At 38.0% G+C, this 25,983-nt stretch overlaps 1 protein-coding gene across 4 annotated transcripts in view; it reads left to right on the forward strand.

The window, feature by feature from the left end:
• LOC136268211 (ATP-binding cassette sub-family C member 4-like) overlaps positions 1–25,983 on the forward strand; it is a 32,175-nt gene that overhangs the window by 4,683 nt on the left and 1,509 nt on the right. For 3 of the 4 annotated variants that reach the window (XR_010706916.1, XM_066063488.1, XM_066063489.1), the window contains exons 4-22: positions 7,115–7,232; positions 7,409–7,702; positions 7,749–7,838; positions 11,232–11,395; positions 11,449–11,574; positions 12,327–12,576; positions 12,623–12,832; positions 12,882–12,929; positions 12,983–13,027; positions 13,089–13,280; positions 15,375–15,469; positions 15,521–15,607; positions 15,666–15,762; positions 15,811–16,170; positions 16,226–16,360; positions 16,413–16,450; positions 24,909–25,153; positions 25,202–25,281; positions 25,342–25,774. Coding sequence is in view for 3 of the 4 variants with exons in the window: in XM_066063488.1 (XP_065919560.1) it covers positions 7,115–7,232; positions 7,409–7,702; positions 7,749–7,838; positions 11,232–11,395; positions 11,449–11,574; positions 12,327–12,576; positions 12,623–12,832; positions 12,882–12,929; positions 12,983–13,027; positions 13,089–13,280; positions 15,375–15,469; positions 15,521–15,607; positions 15,666–15,762; positions 15,811–16,170; positions 16,226–16,360; positions 16,413–16,450; positions 24,909–25,153; positions 25,202–25,281; positions 25,342–25,774 (3,107 nt within the window). In the remaining variant the exon portion in view is untranslated. The remainder of the gene's footprint in view (positions 1–7,114; positions 7,233–7,408; positions 7,703–7,748; positions 7,839–11,231; positions 11,396–11,448; positions 11,575–12,326; positions 12,577–12,622; positions 12,833–12,881; positions 12,930–12,982; positions 13,028–13,088; positions 13,281–15,374; positions 15,470–15,520; positions 15,608–15,665; positions 15,763–15,810; positions 16,171–16,225; positions 16,361–16,412; positions 16,451–24,908; positions 25,154–25,201; positions 25,282–25,341; positions 25,775–25,983) is intronic. The other variant, XM_066063490.1, reaches the window with a different exon arrangement.

Below are 25,983 nucleotides of genomic sequence, written 5' to 3' on the forward strand. Positions count from 1 at the left end.
TTAAAAATTGGTATGCATATAGGTTAACCATCACAGCTCAAACCTTTTGTAGTTTAAAGGAAATCACATTGACACAATTACAAGGCAAAAACCAAACAACTGTAAATTGTGGGGTCAAGGTACTCTAGTACACGAAAAATGTTGGAAAAAATGACCTGCCAGTGTTTGAATCAAGGACCTCCATACTGAACATCCAAATCCTTAACCACTGAGCCACTGCTATCACGACTGATCACTTCAGTTGATATCATTAGTGAATCTAACATAACATCTACACAATAATAACAGCTTATAATTTTATAGATCTACCAATGGAAAATCTATACATTCTATGTGTGTTCTATTAGAAGTCCTTGAAAGAATGTGTGCTCTATTAGAGTATTACAAAAGTAATCAAATAAACTCTACAATACAATACTATTGTAATTTCTCTAGTATCCCATCAAATCAGAGCCGATATTACAGCCATTTTGGTACTGGTATTGCTAGTACGCTACGATCATGCATACCTATCTTGGAAGGAATTTAAAACACTACTGCTAATAAATACAAGCACTATAACACCACTTTATACAGCCTTGGCCATGAGCAAACAAGCAAAAAAATTATTATCTAATTTATTGGTTATTGCATAGATTCTTTGGGGATCGGTAGGTATTTTCCTGTATTGGTAGAACACTACTTTGTCTTATGTGATCAAAAGAAAACAAACCTTAAAGTCAGTTTATGGTTAAATTTGGTGGGATATTTAAAATACTTCTATCCCACTGAAGCCTTACATCAAAGTAAAGAAAAACTAGGAGTATATGGTAGTTAAACCCTGGGAATAGAAGTTAAACCCCAGTAGGTAACTTAGTACTATCATAAATATCAAAGACATATGAAATCAAAGGTTGTGATAATAAATTTTAATATGGAGGTTTGGGTTTTTCTGACCAAAAATATCACCCAAAAACCAGCTTCACAATACCATCCTGGTACCTTGGTGGTATTGGTTAGGTATAACCAAGCCCAACAGTGCCTTCAGTACGACCCTAAATGCTTCCAATAGATTGTTACAAAATTTTTAAAAAGTTTATTCAATGGAATTTTCTACTGACTGTTTGCCTGCCTGCCTGCCTGCCTGCCTGCCTGCCTGCCTGCCTGCCTGCCTGCCTGCCTGCCTGCCTGCCTGCCCGCCTGCTCACCCGCCTGAGGCAGGCAAGCGTAACTCAATAACGGCCTAACCTACGGGCCTGATTTTTTCACTGTTTGACGTTGCTTCATCCCAAGATATTCCTTTTGGCATACCGCAGTATGTAATGGACTTACTTTTGTCCTCCTTTGTGTCTCATTTCTTTTTGCTGACAGCCCAAAGGCACCAATTCGTGGTAGCGTGATGGCTTCCCTACATTTGTACAGCAGATTTTGATTGCATTCGAATATTCTGTATTCTGTATCTCTTTGAACCCCTTTGATATAGGTAAGTAGAATTCTAGGAAAATGGGAACGGAAAGCAGGAACGGGAACGACCAATGGAAAATGTGTGATAAAGGTCATCATGTGAATATACAGGTCAAGACACATGATAGTGTGTCGTGTGGCCAAGTACAGCCAGTGCGGGCGTGTGACAGACAAGTGTGTATTTTACAGGAACCAAGAAAACGCCATTTTCATGCATCCATAGCTTAATAATGGCCGGACGGAAATTAACCATTTTTGCTGTGGAAACTCCCTCGGGGTAGGGCACTTCCTATTCCAAATTTGAGGTGAATCCACATATCCATCACTGAGATACGTACCTTCAAAGTTTGTCTTATTTTCTTCGTATTTTTCTTCTTCGTCTCACACACTTTAGAAAATTCGTAATAACTCGTGCGTGCTTTGGTCGATTTACTTAAAATTTGGAGGGCAGTAAGAGCGTAATACTGTACATTTGCTGTCCAATTTTGGTAGGGATTAGACAAAAAACATGGGAGTTATGCATGATTTTTCAAAACTCCAAAGGTGATTTGTTGTCACGCCTCCAGGGTAAACCGCGTAACAGAATAACTTGAAAATCGGTATGTAGATGGAATAACTATCGTAGTGCAAACCTTTTGTGGTTTGAAAGAAATCGCAATAACAATCATGGAGTTATAACAAAATGCCAACCATGTGTAAAAATCGCATATCAAGTTTTTAGTATTACTTATCACGCTTTCCAGGCAAATAGTTAATGGAATCAGCTGAAAATAGGTAGAGAGATAGACTAATTATTTTTCAGTAGTTTACAAGGGATCAGATGAAAAACTACTGAGTTACGCTATGAAAGTCAATTAGGTGTAACAAGTGCGCGATCGAGATACTCTAATAGAGCAGTCACCCTAATAGAGCAGTCAGCTAAGAATCAAATAATTACTTCTTAAAGCATTCATCTATGTATTGTAGAGAGTTATAAGCCACTGTGTATGGAGATTAACTAAGAAAAGGTCACCCTGTAGAGAGATCAGCTAGAAACAAGTCAACAATTCACCTTGCAAAGTGTTAAACCACATTTCAAATCACCCAGTAGAATATTCAGCTAGAAACCAGTCACCCTAAAGAGTTCAACTATATTTCAAGTCACTCTGTGGAGGGTTCAGCTGGCTACAAGTTACCTTGTAGAGAGATCAGCTAGAAACAAATCACCCTGTAGAAAAATCAGCTACACAATCATCCTGTAGAGAGACCAGCTGGAAACAATCACCTTGTAGATAAATCAGCTAGAAACAAGGCATCCTGTAGAGAGATCAGCTGAAAACAAATCACCTTGTAGAGTTAAAAACAAGTCATCCGTGGAAAAGATCAGCTAAAAGCAAACAGAGATTAGCTAGAACAAATCACCCTGTACAAAGATCAGCTAGAAACAGGTCACACAGACTGTCAGTAGAGAGATCAGCTAGAAGCAAATCTCTCACTAGAGAAATCAGCTGAAAACAAATCACTGTAGAGAGATCAACTAGAAACGAGTCATCTTGCAGAGAGTTCAGCTATATTTCAAGTCAGCCTATAGAAAGTTTAGTAGAAACAAGCCGCCCTGTAGAGAGATCAGCTAGAAACAAGTCCACTACGTATGTACTGAGAGTTCATGCAGCTATATAAGTAAGTCACCATGAAGAGAGATCAGCTGGAAACAAATCACACAAATCACTTTGTAGAGAGATCAGCTCGAAACAAATCACCCTGTAGAGAGATCAGCCAGAAACAAATCACCCTGTAGAGAGTTCAGCAAGTAACAAGTAACCTTGTAGAGAAATCAGCTAGAAACAATTCACCCTGTAGAGAGATCAGCCAGAAACAAGTCACCCTGTAGAGAGTTCAGCTGGACGTTGTAGAGAAATCAGCTAGAAACAATTCACCCTATAGAGATCAGTTAGAAAGAAATCAACCTGTAGAGAGATCAGCTCAACACAAATCACCCTGTAGAAAGATCTGGTAAAAACAAGTCACCCTGTAGAGAGTTCAGCCAGTATGAAGTCACCCTGTACAGAAATCAGCTCACCTGTAGAAAGATCAGCTAGAAACAAGTCACCCTGTAGCGAGATTAGCTACATTTCAATTACCTTGTAGAAAGATCAGCTTGAAACAATTCACCCTGTAGAGAAATCAGCAAGGAACAAATGACTCTGTTGAAAGATTAGCTAGAAACAAGTACGTGTAGCACTACCAGAGAACAGTGCCATGAAACACCTATGGATTATCCATGAAACACCTATGGATTATCCATGAATAGTAAAATAATTCCCATAAAGTGCCATGAAAGTCATTTCATGGACATGAATTCATGAAAAGTAGAGATTTCATGGAAATTTCATAGCACTGACAAATTATTTCATGTTCGCAGTGGCCATTAATTGTCAAATTTTCATAGGCAGTGTCCATGAATTGTCAAATTTTCATTGGCAGTGTCCATGAACTGTCAAATTTTCATAGGCAGTGTCCATGAAAACTACATGAAATTTCATGGTTTACCATTGCATTTTCATCAGCTGTTCTCTGTGAGTTCAGCTAGAAATAAGTCAGATCAAATCACGCTGTAGAAAGATCAGCTAGAATATCACCCTGTAGAGAGATCAGCATGATCAAGTCACTCTGTAAGAGCCGAACTACTTTTCTAGTCACCCCATGGAGAGTCCAGCTACGGAAAACTCTCTCAGTAGAAAGATCAGCTAGAAATACATCACCTTGTACAGTATTCAGTTAGAAACAAATCCCCATGTAGAGAGATCAGTTAGGCAAGTTACCCTGTTACCTACAAAGAATTAAACTATTTTTCAAGTCACCCTGTAGAGAGCTCAGTAGAAACAAGCAGCCCTGTAGAGAGATCAGCTAGAAACAAATTGCCCTGTAGAGAGATCAGCTTGATCAAGCCACCCAGAAGGGAGTTTAACTACATTTCAAGTCACCCTGTAGAGAGTGTAGCTAGAAACAAGTTACCCTGTAGAGAGATCAGCTAGAAACAAGTCACCTGTAGAAAGATCAGTTAGACACAATAATTCACCCTGTAGAGATCGACTAGAAACAAATCACCCTGTAGAAAGATCGGCTATCACCCTGTAGAGAGCTCAGCTTGAAATAAGTCACCCTGTAGAAATGTCAGCTAGATAAGAAACAAATCACCCTATAGAGAGATCAGTTAGAAACAAGAGAGAATTCATCTACATTTCATATAGTGTTTCAGCTAGAAATAAGCCACCCTGTGGTGAGTTCAACTACAAACCATTCACCATGTAGTCAAAGAGTACAGTTACTTCCCTGTAGAACTTTAGCTACATACACATTTTCCTGTAGAGTATTCAGCTGCGAACTGTGTGACTTATCTTTATGATCAATCAACACCATTGCCTAAATGTACATGTAGCTAAACAAATCATTTAAATCTTCTTCATAATAATCTTCTTTTTATGGTGAATAAAAAGACAAGTTATAATAAATACCTAAAGCTGGCCATAGGCTGGCTTTAGGTATGAATATACAAAAAGAAGTGATATCTAATCAAAAACAGCTAAGCTGTAAAAAAGGGTGCGGCCTCCAAAAAAGCCAGGGTAAAAAAAGATGTGAAATCAAAGGTGGCAGCCAAGAAATGGCTGTGATGGTAGGTTAATGGCAAAAATTTTAATAACGACAATTCAGGCGAATTTGGTGCCGAATCCTAGTGAAGCTTGGAAGAGGTAACACAAATTTACCTGAATTGTCGTTATTAAAATTTTTGCCGTTAACCTACCATCACAGCCATTTCTTGGATGCCACCTTGGAGTTTACATCTTTTTTTACCCTGGCTTTTTTGGAGGCTGCACCCTTTTTTACAGCTTGGTTGTTTTAGACTTTACAGCACAACGTTAAATTTTACAGCACAATGCTTCTTTGTAACATTGTCGGATTCTTCCACTAAAATGATTGATAGAGCAGTCACCTGCATTAAAATATTCTAATAGAGCAGTCAAGAATGTTTCACTAACTATCCCATCAGGGACCTACATTAAAAGCATGGTCTATAACTGTCATAGATTAGGTATATATAGACCAGCTAAATCATCAACAGCTACTCCCTTGAAATCATAAAATTTAACCATATTAACATGAATAGGTTTACAAAGGATTCTAATTTACTGACAATGCCTGCATTTTGTCCTTAGTCTCCTTATTGGAGCCATGCACCTACACATACTGCAGCTACCACATACCCATCATGTGACTTTTATGCTGAGGTTGCAGATACATGAGCAGTCATGAGCCACTTCAGCTTGACAAGTATATACCAGTGCTGCATGCATACTCCCATTATATGACTTCTTATCTGGAAGCAGTAGGTGCAGTTTTTGAATCCTATAATAGACATTGTCAGTACTTTGTGAATCTCAGTTTTCATCAGTGCTTAGCTGACGTTTAATTAATAGTTGAGTGTTTTAAATGTTTATGGTTTCAAAGGAGTATTATTTTATTGATGACTTATCTATGATAGCTATAGTCCATCACTTCACAGGTTATCAATGTGGATCCTTGGTGGAATAGTTACCAGAGCATTCTTAACAGCTCTATTAGAGTATTTTAATACAGGTGACTGCTGTATTAGAGTGTTTTGATTGTTTTAGCGGAAGGATCCAACAATGCTGCAAAGGAACATTGCGCTGTAAAATCCAACCTGTATATTGCGTGATGACCTTTGTCAGGTATTTTCTGTGAGTTGTTCCCATTCCCATTTTCCTAGAATTCTACTTACCCCTTTGATATCACTTTGATGTGTGACTATCCACAGATAATAGAAAATTCGAATGCAACCAAAATTTGCTGTAAGCGGGAATCATCCGTATTTTCCGTGGTGACTGGATTGATTGCAGAGGCACTTCTACTGTTCTTAGTTTGTAGCACTGTGAACATAGCTGAAAATGAAGCGTAATGGCTGAGTCACAATACTGTTTAAGAACATCCACACATTCATTGAAGGGAGAATTGATAGCGAAGTGACAATTGTGAAGTGACTGACTCAAAAGTGAAGTGTCACTATTAATACTTGTATGTGTGCAGTATTTTGTTTTGTTTTGTAATTGTGTTATATTTTTGGTTGTTTATGTATTGTTACGTTTACTTATGTGTATGTAATATGTTCCTCTGGGCAAGGAAGAACAGCTGTAGCCGATTGCCTGGAGGTTAAATATATAAATCAAATCAAAACAAATAAATTGAGTTAGTAATTGATAGCTGGGGCATGTGTTCAGACAAAAACATAACTCTGGTTCCATCCTTTCTTTTGATGCAGTTCACCAGTTATAATAATGGTACAAAAAAAAGTTAACATACAAGTATAAGGAAAAATTAAGAATTTTAAGTTTGATTAGGTATCATAGAAAAAAAAAGTAGGGAGGTTGCCTACATCTGCAGATATATTAGTGGACATTTAATCCCTAATTCAGTCATGATTAATTAGCTATAGAATTTTTGAGTAGCTACCAAAACACTGTTTTAAGGATGCTTAAAGTTTAAACAGAATTGATGTTTCAACCTGAACATCACATTTGTAGCTGAAACTGAAAGTATCCACTATTTAGCAACAAGGATTCGTGGTTGTCAAAAGCACCACAACAAAGAAAATCAACTATTTTCTGTTGTCTTACAGATATTGGTCACATGAGGAGGATCGTGCTAAGAGGGGTCAGAAGCCTCGTCTCTGGTTTGCTATTTTCCAGTGTGTCAAGTGGCAAATGTTGTTGCATGGCATACTGTTTGGCGGGGAAGTGAGTGACACTTTCTAATGTACAATAATCATTGTATTCTATTTGAAATTATATTTGAAAGTCTATTAGGGTACTGCTTAGTTTATAAGATGTGTTTGATGTCAGCATGTATATTTGAATATGTTATATGATTTTCAGAATATATATCATGTGCTGTAATTCCTTTCAATTTATAGTTCTGTTTTCAGCTCAGTCAAGGCATTCTTGTGGGATACTTGTCAGAATATTTTTGTATGAAGAGGACACTGGAAGATGAACTGACTTTACTGAGAAATATGAACAATACAAATGACTCTATTACATCCAAACAGGAGGAAATTGATGATGCTACCAGAGATGCTTATTTGTATGCTGTTGGAGTAATTTTAATGGTAATATCTGTAAGTATTATTCATGCACGAGGATTTTACTTGGCGCTAAATGCTGGGATGCAGGCAAGAATCATTACAACTGGAGCCATTTATAATAAAGTACGTAAATGTGGTTGTGTATATTAGCCTGTTGCTGTGGTCACAGGTGTTGAAGTTGAGTTATTCTAGCATTGGAAAGTTGTCCATTGGCAAAATTGTTAACCTTGTTTCCAATGATGTTCAGCGATTTGATCGGGTAGGTATATAAGGTTTATGTTCATTACAACAAAACCCAGTGTGTGATTTTGCAGTTGATGTTAATTGTTACGGTAGTACTGTATATTAGGGATCATGGAGATTTGGACTTTTTTGCCCTTCAAAATCACCTGAAAAACAGCCTCAGTTTTCCTTCAAAACGTTTTGGTGGTATTGGCATAAGCATAACCAAGCCTAAAAATGCCTTCATAGTGATCCCAAACCCTTCCAACAAGTTTCTATGGAATTTTAAAAATTTTCTATTTAACTGAATTTAGCATAATTTGATTGACAATGCATAAGGCTACAGGTTTGATTTTTCACTTTTTGCTGTTGCTTTGTCCTGAGACATGCCTTTTTGCCAACGGCAGTACGTATAATACACGTATCATGGACTTACCTTTGTCCTCCTTTGTGTCCCAGTTCTTTTCGCTGACAATGCAAGTTGTCAATTCACGGTAGCACGATACAGCTTCCCTAGTAACTATTACGCTTATCACCCCTATTTCCTGTAGTGATTGCAGAGACACTTCTTGTGTTGTGCTTCATTTGTATTGCTGTGTAATGGGCAGAACATAGCTGAAGATGATACGTCCTGGCCACTGCACCTTTCAACTATTGATAGTTGGGGTACATGTTCAGGTGCAAAATTAATTTTATGGCATGCCTGGTGCCATTCTTTCTTTTGATGCGGGTTCATTAGTCATAACTAAAAAGTAAACAAACAAGTAGAAAGAAAAACTAGAAAGATTATGGATCAAAGAATAAAAAAAAGTAGTAACAACACAAAAAGTAGTGAAACAAGTGAGGTAACTATACCTGCAGATATACTAAAGAGACAGATCTTTGTGATTTTAAAAACCCGAGGAAAAGCTGAGGTTTTTAAAAGGCAGTGGATATCTGTCCAGCAGTCACATGAATTAAAAAAACTTAGACAAAAAAGGGTCCTCGAACGAAAACAAAAAAAGAAAACAAAAACTCATGCCCTGTCCTGGAATCAAACCCAGTACCTCTAGCATGTGAGCCAAGGATCGTAACCACTGTACTACGTGGCTCCCAGCTACCCACCTCTCTTAGTTTCTACCTTATATATATGCCATTCAAGAAGAAACCTATATAAGAAGAATACCCAGTGAAGAAGAAACCAAAGCTGAACCCGACCCTAATCCTAACGCTAATGTGATGTTTGCCTGTTAAGCACAATGATGACTTTCACTGTCTGTATGAAGGTAAGTTTTTGGGTGAGTTCGAGGCAAGCTAGGGTTGGTCCGGCTTTGCCGGGATGCTCGCTTCACTTGCTCCAACCCTAGCTTGCCTTGAACTCACCCAAAAACTTATCATCATACAACTAGTGTGTTTGATACTTGAGTTATGGGTGACACTGCCGGATGGATATCAAACAGAAATAGCGTCCAGCTACCGGACGAATATTCACTGCGTTTTTTAAACCACGAAGATCTGAGTGGGTGGTTTCTAACTGACTTATATAAGGGTGTGGATGTATTTATACTATTAGATAGATTTATTGAACAACTGCTGAAGCATATTTAGTCTTAAAATTAATTTGGTGTGACATAGTATTAGATAGCAGAATACTTGAATGACAACAGCATGGTAAAATATGAAAATAGAATACCATATAAGCAGAAAATTTGACGGGGAATTAAATTGGTTTGGTGATTGGCAAATTTTCATTGATTTTGTCAAATTTAAATCTGCCGAATGACCAGCTAGCTATTGTTTGTTTTTAGCTTGAATTAGCTAAGTGAAATTTGCTTTGTAATACACGCTTCTGTCAGTGAATGAATACATGGCTCTAACAGAATTAAAAGTCACAGATAAATTCAACACTTGCAATAGACTGATGATGATATTGACCCGGTAAACCTGATGAGATCAAGCTTAACCCAATAAACTCGATGAGATCAAGCTTGGCCCAGTGAGCCCAATGAGATCAAGCTTGAAATTTGAAATTGAAAATGTAGAGAACTTCAAGGAAATGGTTAGGCTTGATGAAGATCAAGCTAACATTGAAAGGTATGTGCTAAGGTGTATGCTACTGAGAATGGTCCCACAGCTGTGGCTAGACACAGGGCTGGTTTTCCAAAGGTTTTTGATTTTTTGTGCCAGAGGCATCTGCAAGGTACTTGAATGCTACCGTATGACAGGAAATTTTGATGAAAGAAACAATTAATGAATTTTATGTATCAGTTAAATTCGACAACTTTTAATTCATCAAATGTCCATAAGCTGCTGTAAAAGTCCGTGTTTAGGTCATGTGATTTCTTGATTTTCAGCAACATTTGATTCATAAAGTGTGGATTAGTCAATTTTTCCTTCCATCAAAATTTCCTGCTGTGAGGTACTCCTACTGGTGTATCCCCCCGTCTCCTGGATCCACCCATGAAGGCACCCCACAATATAGAGGTGTTCCTAAGTAAAGACAGCATGATACGTCACAAAAGCCAACACAATTACAGAATCTCATAATATTGGACAAAGCTCATGTGTCAGATATCTTACCTGCTCTCGTTATGTAGTATAGCATTATCTGGGAATAACCATTGCTTAGTCGTGTTGTTTGCATGACTTACTTTACATGACTTACTTGGGATCATGTTTACAACCAATTATTGTCTAATACATTTTGTTAAAGACTACATTGCAGACATGGGGCCAAGTACATTTAAAAGTACTTAAGTAAAGTACAAGTACTTTTGAATTTTCCAAGTACAAGTACAAGTACTCCAGCAGCAATCAAGAGAGTACTTAAGTAAAGTACAAGTACATGCTGGAAGTACTTAAGTAAAGTACAAGTACATTTTGCTGTAGTAAAATATTTGCTGTATTCAGTGTATTGTAGTATGTAAGTGTGCCTAGGGGGGTTGGTTTTTGTCAACTATTCTCTCCCTTAAACTCTTAAAACGCACTGACTTGAACAACAGCATTGGTGACATCGTTAATCGTGGCAACATGATACACAGTAAGGTCGGGGAAGGCAGTAGAAGAATCGCAAGAAGTTGTAAACTGCACCTTCATACAATTTTGATATTCTCATTGTACACCCACTGTGTACAAACTATGTAAAATGTTTGCAGTACTTACAAGTACTTACAAGTACTTTAAGTACTCAAGTACATACAAATACTTAGCAAAGTACTTGAGTATAAGTACAAGTACATTGGGGAATTTAAGAAAGTATTTAAGTAAAGTACAAGTACTTTCTAATCTGTACTTAAGTGTACTTAAGTATAAGTACTCATGTACTTGGCCCCATGTCTGCTACATTGGGATAACTAGTTACTTGCACAATGTTATTCATCCATAGTGTAAATTGTTAGCTGTATTGATACTAGGTAAAGTTTTATAAATTATAAAAAATTCTATTTCTCAGAGTTTCCTATTCATTCAAGAAATTTGGATTGCTCCACTTTTTATACCGATAGTTACGTATTTGCTCTGGAGACAAATAGGACCAAGTAGTTTAGCTGCTATGGCAGTACTGTTACTTCAGTCTCCACTCCAGTTTATTTTTGCTCGTTTGTATGGCAGGTGGAGGTTAGTAGAAGTATAAATTGATTTTAAACACATCTGAGAGTTGATCATTTTAGGTTAAAATCAGCTAAAGTGACAGACAAGAGAGTGAAAGTGATGAATGAGATCATCAGTGGTATGAGACTGATCAAGATGTATGCCTGGGAGTGGGCATTCCATGAATATGTGAAGACGATCAGAAAGTTAGTAGTCATGTAATGGCTGATCCAGGATGGGGCATTAGGACAAATGCGCCCTGTCCCTAGTGGAGGAGCCGTACTTCTTTTGGTTCAATTAGAAACAAAAGAAGTATGGCTTGTAAAGCCTTGTAAAGCCAAAATCAATATACTCATTAAAAATATGCATATTACTACCATTTATTGCAAACTCACCTGAAATCAATATCAAAGCAACTGTCAAACTATCACCCATAAGCGTCTCTAAAAATAATTATCGTGTTGCTGGTGTTTAAGTCATTATTGCACAAGTGCTGAAGATCTGTAGGACACCTGGTCCTACAGCCTGTGTAAAGTTGTTACACAAAGCATGTTTGAATGGTGGAGAAAGGAGAAAAAATCCCCTGAGTAGCCTCGAACCTGCAGCCATCCGATTAACGCTCGAACACTTGCAGGAGTCTGCCAGACAGTCAGGATGTTTTCACCTTGTCAATTTCATGTATATGTGTATCCATAGGAACTCTAGAGAGTGACTTATTATCTCAAATTCATAGCCTTTTAAACAGCTTTTAAGACTTCTCAACTGACCATTAATAATGGCAGAAAATCTGCTGTGAGACACTACAAAGAGGTGATTATTTGCTGCTTCAAAACTATAGTACAGGAGAATCTGCTCCCCCCAACCACCTACACCTTAGCCCTCCCCTTGCCACATCCTGGATCCACCCCTGTCATAAAGTATACAACTATGTAACAATGTTTCTTTTTAAATTATGTAGGAAGGAGAGCTTGTTAATTACAAAAGCAAGCATGGTCCGTGCCTGCAACTTGGCATTTTTCTATGTTTCTGTTGTTGTTCTTAATTTTGTATCTTTCTCTACTTACGCTGGAGCTGGAAACACTCTAACTTCAAGACGAGTGTTTACTGTTATTGCACTACTGACATTTGCAAGATTTTATCTTGTGATCTTTCCTGTCTACTTTCTATTGAGCATGACAGAAATGAAAGTAGCAGTACAACGGATACAGGTACAGTGTTACTTTGTTTGCCTATTATTTGACTGTACTGTCACAGAAACTACTATTACTACCAGAACTTGGTGATACAATAACTGGTACAGATAGTGATCCAGTCAAGACAACTAGTAGATCATGTTCCCCTAATGTGATGCCTCCTCTTAAGTTGGTCAATGAAGAAGTCACTAATGATAGTGGACATGGATCATTGTCCAATGGAGTAACTCCCAGGATCATAGTCAGTAATCTAACAGCATCCTGGACACATGTTAGAGTTTAACAACATATACAGTATCTTCATGTGTGTCTGTTTGTAGGATAGAGAGAAAGTTGTTTTAAAAGATATCAATTTCAGTGTAGATCAGGTGAGGTGTTTAGTTGGTAAAGAGCCAAGTGAGATTATAAGATGATGATATAGTCAAACAGGTTACTGGCAGTAGTTGGTCCAGTGGGATCAGGAAAGGTGTGTTGTCTACTAGCTGACTACTCTAACTGATCTCCATCATACTTTACTGCTACTATAGTCATCAATACTGCAGTGTCTACTGAGAGAACTAGAAGCATTGGATGGGTCAGTAGACATTGAGGGTAGTGTATCTTATGCAAGTCAAGATCCATGGATATTTTCTGGAACAATAAAAGAAAATATTTTATTTGGACAAGATTATGATAAGGCTTGGTATGACAGAGTAGTGGAGTGTTGCAGTTTGACAAAGGTAATTTCTTTCTTTTTATTTCGAGATTGCCAAAGCTCATGCTTAAAATGGTTAATCCACTTTCATTTAAGTGTCATTAACTCAAATAATGTATTTTCAAGAAGTTTATCACTCCGGCTTCTTCCGTATGTAAAGTTTGAACCAAATTTAGTTTCAAGATAGCTAAATGGAATTATCATACAGTACAATAGTACTGTATATTAAGGATCATGAAGATTTGGGCTTTTCTGGCCAAAACCTTACCCCATAAACCAGCCTAATAATACCTTCATGGTGCCTTGGTAGCATTGGAGAGGTATAAGCATGCCCAAAATTGTCTACAGAGTAGCCTAAAGCGCTTCCAATAAGTTCCTACATAATTTAATTTTTTTCTGACTGACTAACTGCTGTCCTGCTCTGCCTGCCTGATGCTTTCAGACAAGCATAACTCAACAACCGCTAATGCTACAAGAGACATTACTTCAGCCCAACTGGTGCCTTTTATACTGCAGTATGTATGTCCAATGCATACTTCATGGCCTTACCTGTGTCCTCCCATTTATCTTTGCAGGTGCCAATTTGCAGTAGCACAGCATGATGGCTTCCCTACGTAATGGATTAAAGGTCCTTCACATAGTGTTCCTCATTTGTAACACTGTGTAATAGGCTGAACACACTATGGATTTTCTGTCAGTTTGAACATTTTGTACCATGTATCATATTGCGAACTGCATTGTAATTCATGTTATTAATGTAATACGTAATGTTCAAATGGACAGAAAATCCATGGTAGTTTAAAGCAAAGTGAAATGGAACTTAATAATTGATAGTTGGGGCACACAAATTGGTTTAATGGCATGCCTGTCATCATTCTTCCTTTTGATGCGGTATGTGCAGGTTCATTAGTTATAGTTATGGTATAAACAAACAGGTTGAAGAAACAATTAGGAATTTGTAGTCTGATTAGGGGTTGAAGCCATAAAAGTTGTGAAACAAGGGAGGTTGTCTACACCTGCAGATATATAAGTGCATGACAGCAAAAGTGTCAATTTGGCGGTAGCATGTGATGGCTTCCCTTCGTAATGGAAATCGTTCGTATTTTTCATAGTGGCTACTTTGATTGCAGAGTGGACATTTAATCCCTAATTCAGTCATGGGTATAGGCTGAAGTAGGGATTAAACGTCCATCTGCGGGTGTAGGTGACCTCCCTTGTTTCACTATTTTTTTTTATGGTTATGATCTCTAATCAGACTGAAAATTCCTATTTTTTCCTTCTACTTGTAGGCTTACCAAAGGTTGTGAGCATGCGAATGACATTTTCGCCAATGATCACCTTTATCACTTTTCAGAACATTCTCTATAGTAGTGGCTGCCTGTTAAGTTTTTGGCCTAATGAGATAGAAATGTTGAGGAGTGTAGTAGTGATGTGCGATTTATCGTGATAAATTTTTTATATCGTGATATGATGCAGAATCTTTACATCATGATATAAGCCTAGGTATAGATTTTAGCTATAATTAGAGAAAAATGTACCCAAGATGTCATTGTACACTGTACTTTTTTGATAAATGATAAATGAGCTTACAATGTTACCAGTGCTACAAGTGTCATCAGTGTAAATACACAAGCTGAGTGATGAGTTTGTATATCGTGATATATATATATATATATATATATCGTATCGTGATATGTTCTGTGCAATAATCATGATAGGAAAATATCCTATATCCATACCACTAGAGTGTAGTCTAGTAGTCTGGTCCGGTCCTCCCATAGGTGATAAAGAGTGGCACCGGGTAGGCTTCAATGGACTGAGATGATGAATTATGGTGCTGCATTGGCATCACTATAATCAACGCAGAAAACATTTGGAAAGCTGTACAAGGCCATCCAATTGGTCCTCACTAAGGCCAGAAATGGCCATTCAGGCTTGTCTCAACACCCAGAATGAGTGGCTCTTAAAGCCATTCAGTACTTTAAGGCTGGTAGTAGCATTAGTTCATTTGTCTGCTGTGCACATTTAGTAAGAACATGCGTAACTCTATGGTCAGAATATTTGCTCTATGGTTATATAAGAGAAACACAAATTGCCCTTTAATATTTTCATGTCATAGGACATTAATGAGATGCCATTTGGTGATGAGACTTTGATAGGAGAACGAGGAGTGAACCTTAGTGGTGGTCAGAAGGCTAGAGTGAACCTTGCCAGGTTTGTGTAGACCATGTGAGAAGTAGTGATGGTGTAATATGTTGTATGTAGGGCTGTGTACAGGGACAGTGACATCATGTTGTTGGATGATCCTCTGAGTGCAGTAGATGCTACAGTGAGCAGACACCTGTTTGATAGGTATAGAATGTTTAATGTAGAAATGGATTGTAGATGTTAGTGGTGTTATGATTATAAGGTGTATATGTGGAGTGTTAGCTGATAAATTGGTGATCTTAGTGACCCATCAGTTACAATATGCCGAACATGCAGATCGTATTCTAGTACTGAAGGAGGTTTGTGTGTTGAGCTAGACAAAGTGATGTTATTTGCATGTTAAGTAGGGATGTGTACAAGGATATGGAAATTATGAGGACTTAACATCAAGTGGTGTTGACCCTACTGAACTATTTGATGATGTAGAGGATAATAGAAAATCAACAGATTTACCAATCCTAGATATTGTAGTAGAGGAATGTGATGATGTAACAGAAGAAACAGATGAAGAAACTGAGAGAAGGTCAAGTCATGCACAATTGTTACCAGTGGAGAAGGCAAGGAGACGTGTTAGATCAAAACACTCCGAGGGTGAACATGATCAAAATTATTTGTCAGTACTGGATGAGGTGTCACTACACACTACGCCATCCTTGTTCTCATTAGTGTCATTACCTGATGATGGTGCTGCAGAGAAAACAGAAGAGGTAGAGTTAAGGGGTTAGTTTTCAACTCATTAAACGACTATATATCTTCTTATAGAACAAACGTAATGTGGTACCAGAAGAGGAGAGAGCTCATGGAACTATTTCTAACAAAACTTATTATGTGTACTTACGAGAAGGAATTAACAACTTTTTCTTGTTGTTCGTCATAGTGCTTTTCTTAATAGCGGAAGTAAGTTGTGTGATATGTTTTATGTAGTGTAGTGAAGATGGTTATTACTTAGGTTAACATTGTAGCTGCTGACTGGTGGTTGTCTAACTGGTAAGTGATGAAACTGGTTGCATGCTTGTATCAAGAATTCAAACTTTTGCCTGTACACATTTATAGTAGATCAGGAGCACACTTATGTAGCTGACTGCAGAATGGATTTAATTGCAAGCAGCTGTGGGAATTCATTGTTTACTGAAATTGTTCTGTATAGTGTATAATGAATGGCATGGCTGTGTGTATTATCTGCTGCATTATTCATATGGGTGAAAACTTACAGGCTATAAAAAAACTTAATGTGGAAAATGAAGGCAATATAATCCTGTATGACTGGTAGAACCTGTATGACTGGTAAGACTTATAAAAGGAGGTAAATAACTATCTGCAATAACTCGGTGGTTAATAATATGGAAGCAAGGCTCTGTGGTGTTGCCCAAAACATTTATTCCAGATAATACATTGGTAATACTGAGTATATATAAATCTAATCCAAAGCAGCCGAGCTGTAAAAAAAGAGTGCGGCCCCCAAAAAGGCTATGGTGAAAAAAAAGTGAAATCCAAGGTGGCAGCCAAGAAATGGCTGTGATGGTAGGTTAACGGTAAAAATGTTAATAATGACAATTCAGGTGAATTTGGTGCCGCTACTGAATTGTCATTATTAACATTTTTACCGTTAACCTACTATCACAGCCATTTCTTGGCCGCCACCTTGGATTTCACATCTTTTTTCACCATAGCCTTCCGGGGGCCACATTTTTTTTTACAGCTTGGCTGTTTTGGATTAGATATCACTTCTTTTCGTATTTGTTTATCCCAAATCTGGCCTATGGCTGGCTTTGGGTTTTTTTTTAACCTATCTCTTTTTCTTTACCACGAAAAAGATTTAAAGTGGATTTTTAATACTTCAACTATTTTTGATTTTATCAGTAATTATACAAATTATATTTATTGTATGCCAATTATTCCCTACAGGATAACTTGATCTCTCTACTGGGTGACTTGAAATGTAGCTGAACTCTCTACAGGGTGATTTGCTTGTAGCTGAACTCTCTACAGGATTCTCACTACAGGGTGACTTGTTTCTAGCTTAGCTCTCTATTGAGTTATCTGTTTGTAGTTGAACTCTCTACAGGGTGATTTGTTTGTAACTGAACTCTCTACAGGGTGATTTGTTTGTAACTGAACTCTCTACAGGGTGACTTGTTTCTAGCTGATCTCTCTACAGGGCAACTTGATCTCTCTACAGGGTAACTTGTTTGTAGCTGAACTCTCTACAGGGTGATTTGCTTGTAGCTGATCTCTCTACATTGTGTTTGGTTTCTAACTGATCTCTCTATAAGGTGACTTGTTTCTAGCCATTCTCTCTACAGGGTAACTTGTTTATACAGTAGCTGAACTCTCTACAGGGGGATTTGTTTCTAGCTGATCTCTCTACAGGGTTACTTTGTCTGGCTGATCTATCTAAAGGGTAATTTGTTTTTGTAGCTGAACTTTCTACAGATCACTGGTTTCTAGCTGATCTCTCTACAGAGTAGCTGAACTCTCTACAGGGTGGCTTCTTTGTAGCTGAACTCTCTACGAAGTAACTTCTTCTAGCTGATTTCTCTACAGGGTGACTTGTTTCTAGCTGAACTCCCTACAGGGTGATCTGTTTGTAGCTGAATTCTCTACAGGGTGACTTGTTTCTAGCTGATCTCTCTATAGGGTAACTTGTTTCTAGCTAAACTCTCTACAGGGTGGGCTCTTTGTAGCTGAACTCTCTAGAAGGTCACTTCTTCTAGCTGATCTCTCTACAGGGTGACCTGATATCTCTACAGGGTGACTTGTATCTAGCTGAACTCTCTACAGTGTGATCTCTGTTTGTAGCTGAAATCTCTACAGAGTGATTTGTTTGCAGCTGAATTCTCTACAGGGTGACTTGTTTCTCTCTGTACAGGGTGATTTGTTTGTAGCTGAACTCTCTGTAGGGTGATTTGTTTGTAGCTGTGCTCTCTATAGGGTGGTTTCTTTGTAGCTGAACTCTCTACAAGGTGACTTCTTCTAGCTGATCTCTCTACAGGGTGACTTGTTTCTAGCTGAACTCTCTACAGAGTGACTTACTTGTAGCTGAACATTGTATAAATTAACCTGTTTGTAGCTGAACTCTCTACAGGTTTACTTGTTTGTAGCTGATCTCTATAGGGTAACTTGTTGTTTGTTTAGATGAACTCTCTACAGGGTAGTTTCTTTGTAGCTGAACTCTCTACACATTGACTTGTTTGTAGCTGAATTCTCTACAGAGTGACTTGTTTGTAGCTGAAGGGTGACTTGTTTATTGCTGAACTGTCTTCATAATGTGTCTACAGCGATATATTTGTAGCTGAACTCTCTACTGAGTGATTTGTTTGTAGTTGAACTCTTTTGGATGAGTGGAAGTTAGCTGAACTCTCTACATGGTGACTTGATTGTAGCTGTACGTTCTAAAAGATAGACCTATGATGTAGCTGAATGTTTTATTAGGGTGACTACACTATTAGACTATCTTGATCGTGCGCTTGTTACACCTAGTTGACTTTCATTGATTTTTAATCTGATTCCTTGTAAACCTACCTATTTTCAGCTGATTCCATTAAATAGTGTGTCTGGTGGATGTGGCAAGTAATACTTTCTTGGCTGTTGCTATTGTTCCGGCAGTCACGTGAATAAAAATAAAACTTAGGGACAAAAAGGGTCCTCAAATGGAAAAAACCCAGAAAGTCCTTGACTGGGAATCAAACCCAGGACCTCCAGTATGTGAGCCCAGAGTTGTAACCACTGTGCTACATGGCCCCCAGCTACCCACCTCCCCACCTCCCTAGTTTCTACCTTACATGTATCCGAGTGGAATAACTTCTATATATTGAAGACAAAGGTGAAGATGACACTAAAGCTGAACCCGACAAGACCTGTGGCGAACAACTGGTCTCGTGTCCTAAAGTCGAATACTCAGGGAATACTACTAGACGTGTGTCAACCCCTAGCTCATGTATGTGTTTGATAGTGAGAGAAATCTGGTGGACTGCTGGAACAATAGCCCTCGAAATATATTTCCGGCTGCTGGAACAATAGCAACTTCGTACACAAAACTCGATCATGTGCTTTTTACACATAGTTGACGTTTTTGTTATAACTCCATGACTGGTTAATGCATGCGATTTCTTTCAAACTACAAATGGTTTGCACTGTGATAGTTACTCCATGTACAGACCGATTTTCAAGTCATTCCTTCAAGCGGTTTACCCTGTGGCTATGACAAAAATTGCTATCACATTTTTTCGAAAATCGCGTGTAACTCCCTTGTTTATTATCCGACATGTACAAAAGTTGGACTGTGAATGTGCCACATAACGTTCGTACTGCCCTCCAAATTTCAAGAAAATCAACTAAAGCATGCGCACATTATAGTGATTTTTCTAAGTGTTGCGAAAAGAAGAAGAATAAGAAGAAAAATACAAAGAAACTAAGACAAACTTTGAAGATGCATATCTCAGTGATGGCTTGGAGGATTCAGCTCAAATTTGAAACAGGAGGTTTCCCACCCCGAGGGAGTTACCTCAGCAAAAAGGGTTGATTTCCAGTCAGGCACTATCGAGCTAAGGATGCGTAAAAATGGTGTTTTCTTGGTTCCTGTAAAATACACACTTGTCTGTCGTGCATCTGTACTGGCTGTACTTGGCTGCACGACACACTATCGTTTACTTTGATAAAGCATGTGTGAGTTTTGCAATTTTTCTAGAGTGTGGGAAAAGAAAAGGAAGAATTGTGTTTAAAAAAGACGAAAAATAAGAGAAACTTTAAAGGCGTGTATATCAGTGATGTTGGGTGGAATTTAAAAATAGGAGGTGCCCTTCCCTGAGGGAGTTTCCACAGCAAAACTGGCTTATTTCACTATTGAATTACGAATTCGTGAAAAATGCACACTTGTCTGTCAGACCCCCGCACGAGCTGTACTTGGCCACATGACACACTATCATGTGTCTTGATATTAGTTTTAAGCCACCAATAGGCACTGCTACAATGGTTAACTCTGCACATGAAAATATCAGATTTGCACCATGAATTACCCACATATAAACGCAATCTAGTTACACATTTGCTGTTTATAGCTTTTTTGTAAGCGAGTTGTTGGAAATGTTGGAAATGCCTCAAATTTGTAAGTGGTCTGAAAGCTCCACTGTAGTGGTGTGCGATATAGGATACTTTCCTATCATGATTGTTGCACACAATATATCACGATACAATATCCACACAAAAACAGCCAAGCTGTGAAAAAATGGTGCGGCCTTAAAAAGCCTGGGTGAAAAAAGTTGTGAAATCAAAGGTGGCGGCCAAGAAATGGCTGCAATGATGTTAATGATAATAAATTTTAACAATGCACACAGCCATTATTAAAATTTTTTAGCATTAACATCATTGCAGCCATTTCTTGGCCGCCACCTTTGATTTCACAACTTTTTTCACCCAGGCTTTTTAAGGCCGCACCATTTTTTCACAGCTTGGCTGTTTTTGTGTGGATTTCACTCCTTTTTGTACTTTATAAGGCCCCAAAACCAGCCTATGGCTGACTTTGAGGTTTGTTTTTACTCACATTTCTTCTTTTCTATGTAGATATAATGATGATTATTGAAGACAGACTTATAAATGTATTTCATTGCATGATTTAATTCAATAATATTATTGTAATACTCTAATAGAGTGCACATTTTTTGAGGACTTCTAATAGAACATACACAGAATGTTCTAGAACAATCTAGTACTTCTATTGGTAGATCTATGAAATTATAAACGTTTGATTATAAGCAGATTTCAACTAGAAATTTCATTTATAAGCAGAAATTAAGTGAGGTGATCAGTCAAGGTAGCAGTGGTTCAGTGGTTAAGGATGCAGGTGTTAGGTATGGAGGTCCCTGGTTCGAACTCTGGTAAGTTTTTTTCTCGACATTTTTTGCACACCTTTTTTACCCTGTGGTGACTGCTCTATTGGAGTATCTCGATCCCGCGATTTTACACTTGCTTAGTTTTTGCTTTATAACTTTGTCGCTGTAACTCTATTGCTATTCAAACTATCAAAAGGCACTGCTACGATGATCAGCCTATCTACACACCAATTTTCAAGTTATTTCTATACTTGGTTTACCCTGTAGCCGTGACAGAAGTTTGATCTATTTTTACATGAATAAGCGTCCATAACTCCTTGAATATTACTCAGATTTACAACAAACTTGGTACGTGAATCCATCGTTACACGTTCTTCATTTGTGCCAAAGATCGAGGCAATCGAGGTACACGTTTACATTTTATAGCAATTTTTGCAAAGTGTGTGAAAATAAATCGAAGCCCCCGTATCGCCCGTACGGCATAAGAAGAAGAAAAAAAATGAAGAAATTAAAATGAAATTTTGGACGCCCATATCTCGCAAATGACTGTTGCGAATTTAATCAAATTTGCTGTGCGGCGTACCCTACCTGGGGGACAGCTATAATGCAAAATTAGTGTGCTTTGGAGAAGGGGCCATGGAGCTATGCATGTGTGAAAAAGCTGTTTTCTTTCTTCCTGTAAATATACTCATGGTGTGGTCGCTGGCTTTCTTGGCCGCACGACACACTACCGTGTGTCTTGATATCTAATCCAAAACAGCCAAGCTGTAAAATAAGAGTGCGGCCCTCAAAAAGGCTATGGTGAAAAAAGATGTGAAATCCAAGATGGCGGCCAAGAAATGGCTGTGATGGTAGGTTAATGGTAAAAATTTAATAACGACAATTCAGGTGAATTTTTGTGCCGCTTGGTCTTGGCACAAAATTCACCTGAATTGTTGTTATTAAAATTTTACCATTAACCTACCATCACAGCCATTTCTTGGCCGCCACTTTGGATTTCACATCTTTTTTTACCATAGCCTTTTTGAGGGCCGCACTCTTTTTTTACAGCTTGGCTGTTTTGGATTAGATTTCACTTCTTTTTGTATTTGTATACATAGGCCAGCTTTGGGACTTTTTAAACCTATCTTTTTTTCTTTACCACAGGAAGAAGAAAAGATGAAGCAGATGTACTTTAAATATTTCTGATTTTATCAGTAAATGTACAAATTATATATATAATACATATATTTATTACAGAACTCTCCATGGTGGTTTCTTTGTAACTGAACACTCTACAAGGTGACTTCTTCTAGCTGCTCTCTCTACAGGGTGAATTGTTTGTAGCTGAATGATCTACAAGGTAACTTCTTCTAGCTGATCTCTCTACAGGGTGATTTGTTTGTAGCTGAACTATCTACAAGGTAACTTCTTCTAGCTGATCTTTCTACAGGGTGATTTGTTTGTAGCTGAACTATCTACAAGGTAACATCTTCTAGCTGATCTCTCTACAGGGTGATTTGTTTGTAGCTGAACTATCTACAAGGCAACTTCTTCTAGCTGTTCTCTCTACAGGGTGATTTGTTTGTAGCTGAATTCTGTACAGGTGATTTGTTTGCAGATGAGCTCTTTACAGAATAGTTTCTTTGTAGCTGAACTCACTACAAGGTAACTTCTTCTAGCTGATGTCTCTACAAGGTCACTAGTTTGTAGCTGAACTCTCTACATGGTGGTTTCTTTGTAACTGAACTCTCTACAAGGTGACTTCTTCTAGCTGATCTTTCTACAGGGTGATTTGTTTGTAGCCGAACTCTCTACAAGGAAACTTCTTCTAGCTGATCTCTCTACAGGGAGATTTGTTTGTAGCTGAATTCTCTACAGGTGATTTGTTTGCAGCTGAACTCTCTACATGATGGTTTCTTTGTAGCTGAACTCTCTACAAGGTAACTTCTTCTAGCTGATCTCTCTACAGGGCGATTTGTTTGTAACTGAACTCTCTACATGGTGGTTTCTTTGTAGCTGAACTCTACAAGATGATTTCTTCTAGCTGAACTATCTCTTTCCATAGTAGCTGATCTCTATACAGGTTACTTGTTTCTAGCTGATCTCTTGAATTCTCTTCAGGGTGACTACAATACAGCATGGTACATGACTAGCATACAACATTGCAAACTCTTTTATCAAAAAAAAGTATAGTGTTTAATAACATCTTGGGTACATTTTTCTCTAATTATAACTAAAATCTATACCTAGGCTTATATCATGATATATATAAAGATTTTATATCATATCATGATATAGAAAATTTCATCACGATATATCAATATGTACCACTCTGCGTGGGCAGTTCAAAGGCACCGCCAGTGCCATAATTTGTATATTGCACCGCTGCAGACCGCAGCGAGTGCATTATAACTTATAACGCACTGGTTGCGGTTTTGTAGACCACAACCAGTGCATTATAAGTTACAATGCACCGACCACAGTGCAATATACAGATATTGCACTGGCTGCGGTTTTGTGCAGCATAGCACAAGTGCCGGTGGCGAAGACCACTATGACACCTCACCTAATAGGTGGAAAGACACTACACAGATCACTCGAATTCTTTTATAGCCTGACATGTAAAGGTCGATTGTGGGCCATAACGTCACCAATACGTATAATGTTTACAAGCAGCCAATGGCGATTGAAAAAGCCAACGCGGGTGGCCAAAACTCTAGTCTACATATATATAAATGTACTTATACACCTTACTAGTCTGGTGCCATCTTAGCCCAGATTAAACTGTAGTCCACTTCAATAATGACTCAATAAAACAAATATATTCTAAATAATACTAACCTTTACGTTCGATTGTGGTAACCAGTTTTGTCATGCCACCAGATTTGAGTTTAGCCAGTGTGAATAGTAAGAATTAGACTAGTATTGTTTAGTAATTAGGTTTTTTTTACTTAAACCGTCTATTTAGCTGATTTTTTTGCTTGAGAGAATCACTATGGCGATTAATCTGGTGCTTAGTCTATATGGCACGCTGGCATGCTGAGCACTACATGATGAGAGTGGAACAACGAATGCAGGTTAGTGATATAACCCATAGCGTACTAGCTTTCAATATCTCAGGTGGCTGCAGTGCTGCAGGGGGAACGTCATCGCAACGTCAGGCTTGGTTACCCACAATCGATGTTAGAAACCTGGCCTTTATAAGTATTACAGCTGTCTTATGAGACTCTCCCCACCTATTAGGTGAATGGTACATAACAGTTATACAACGTGCACTCGTGCTCTGCCTGTATAAATGCACTTGCCTTCGGGCCTAACGGCCCTCAGGCTCGTGCGTTTATATCAGGCAGAGCACTCGTGGCCGTTGTATAACTATATAATATATCACATATTGCACATCACTACTCCACTGTCAAATGGTCCAAGGAACATTAGAGTGAAAGTTGCATTTCTTTCTGTTCATAACACAATGGTGTGAAACACTGGCTTTTCTTGGCTGCACAACACACTGTGTCTTGATTACTGTAACTATTTCTTGGCCACCAACATTTGATATCACATAACTTATTCTTTTGATGCCATCTTAGCTCCCTTTTTGGATTACGCTTTTGACAGTGTAAACTATATTTCATTAGGACAAGTGGAGGTGATTCATGTGGTGTGGACAGTGACAATTCATCAGATAGTGATCCATATGATTTGAATACTAACCAAAGGATTGGTATTTATAGTGGAATTACACTAAGCTCCATTTCCCTTGTCTTGACCAGAACAGTGCTTACTTTCCTGATCTGTATTGCTGCATCACGTAACTTACACAACAAAATGTTTAGAGCTATCTTGAGAGCACCAGTATTGTTTTTTGACACTAACCCAGTTGGTAAGCTTATCATATTGTAATTACCACTCAACTATCATATTGTATTAGGAAGGATACTTAACAGGTTCTCTAAAGATGTTGGATTTATGGATGACCTTCTACCATTCCACTTCTTGGAACTGATGTCTGTTAGTGGTAGTAAATTATCTTAATATAAATTTCATAAAGTTTTGTTGTTTATTTGGTAGCTTGTGATGAGGTTTACAGCTATCATGATTGTGGCATGCCTAGCTAATTACTGGTTGTTTATTCCTGCTACCGTCATCATCACAATACAGTTGATATTTCGATGGTTCTTCTTACACACATCAAGGCATGTCAAGCGACTAGAGGCACTTGGTAAAGCAGTTATAAAAATTGTAAATAAGTTTTTGTTTGATTCCACCACAGCTCGTAGTCCACTGTATTCACACATCTCATCCACTATTCAAGGCTTGTCTACTATTAGAGCTTATAAGGAGGAGGAGAAGTTTTCTAATAACCTACACTATTACCTCAATGAACACACTAAAGGATGGTACATGTATATTGTTACCAACCGATGGTTTGGTCTGAGAATTGACCTTATCAGTTCTTTCTTCATTGCCATTGTGGTTTTGACTGCTGTCCCTTTGGCAGACAGTAAGTATATGTGCATATAAACAGCATTTCTTGTATATTCATGTTTAAGCATTTCTTTATGCATGGTGTCTGCACATGATTTAACCAAATTTCTGCCATTATTAGTCATATGGCATGAATCTCAAGTATTGTATCATGAAACAGCTAGTGTCCTTTTAAGCTATATACATCATATATGGTGGTATGTCTACTACTGTTGCTTCTGGCTT

This window comes from Dysidea avara, chromosome 10 (genome assembly GCF_963678975.1).
Source record: "Dysidea avara chromosome 10, odDysAvar1.4, whole genome shotgun sequence".
Taxonomy (NCBI): Eukaryota; Metazoa; Porifera; class Demospongiae; order Dictyoceratida; family Dysideidae; genus Dysidea; species Dysidea avara.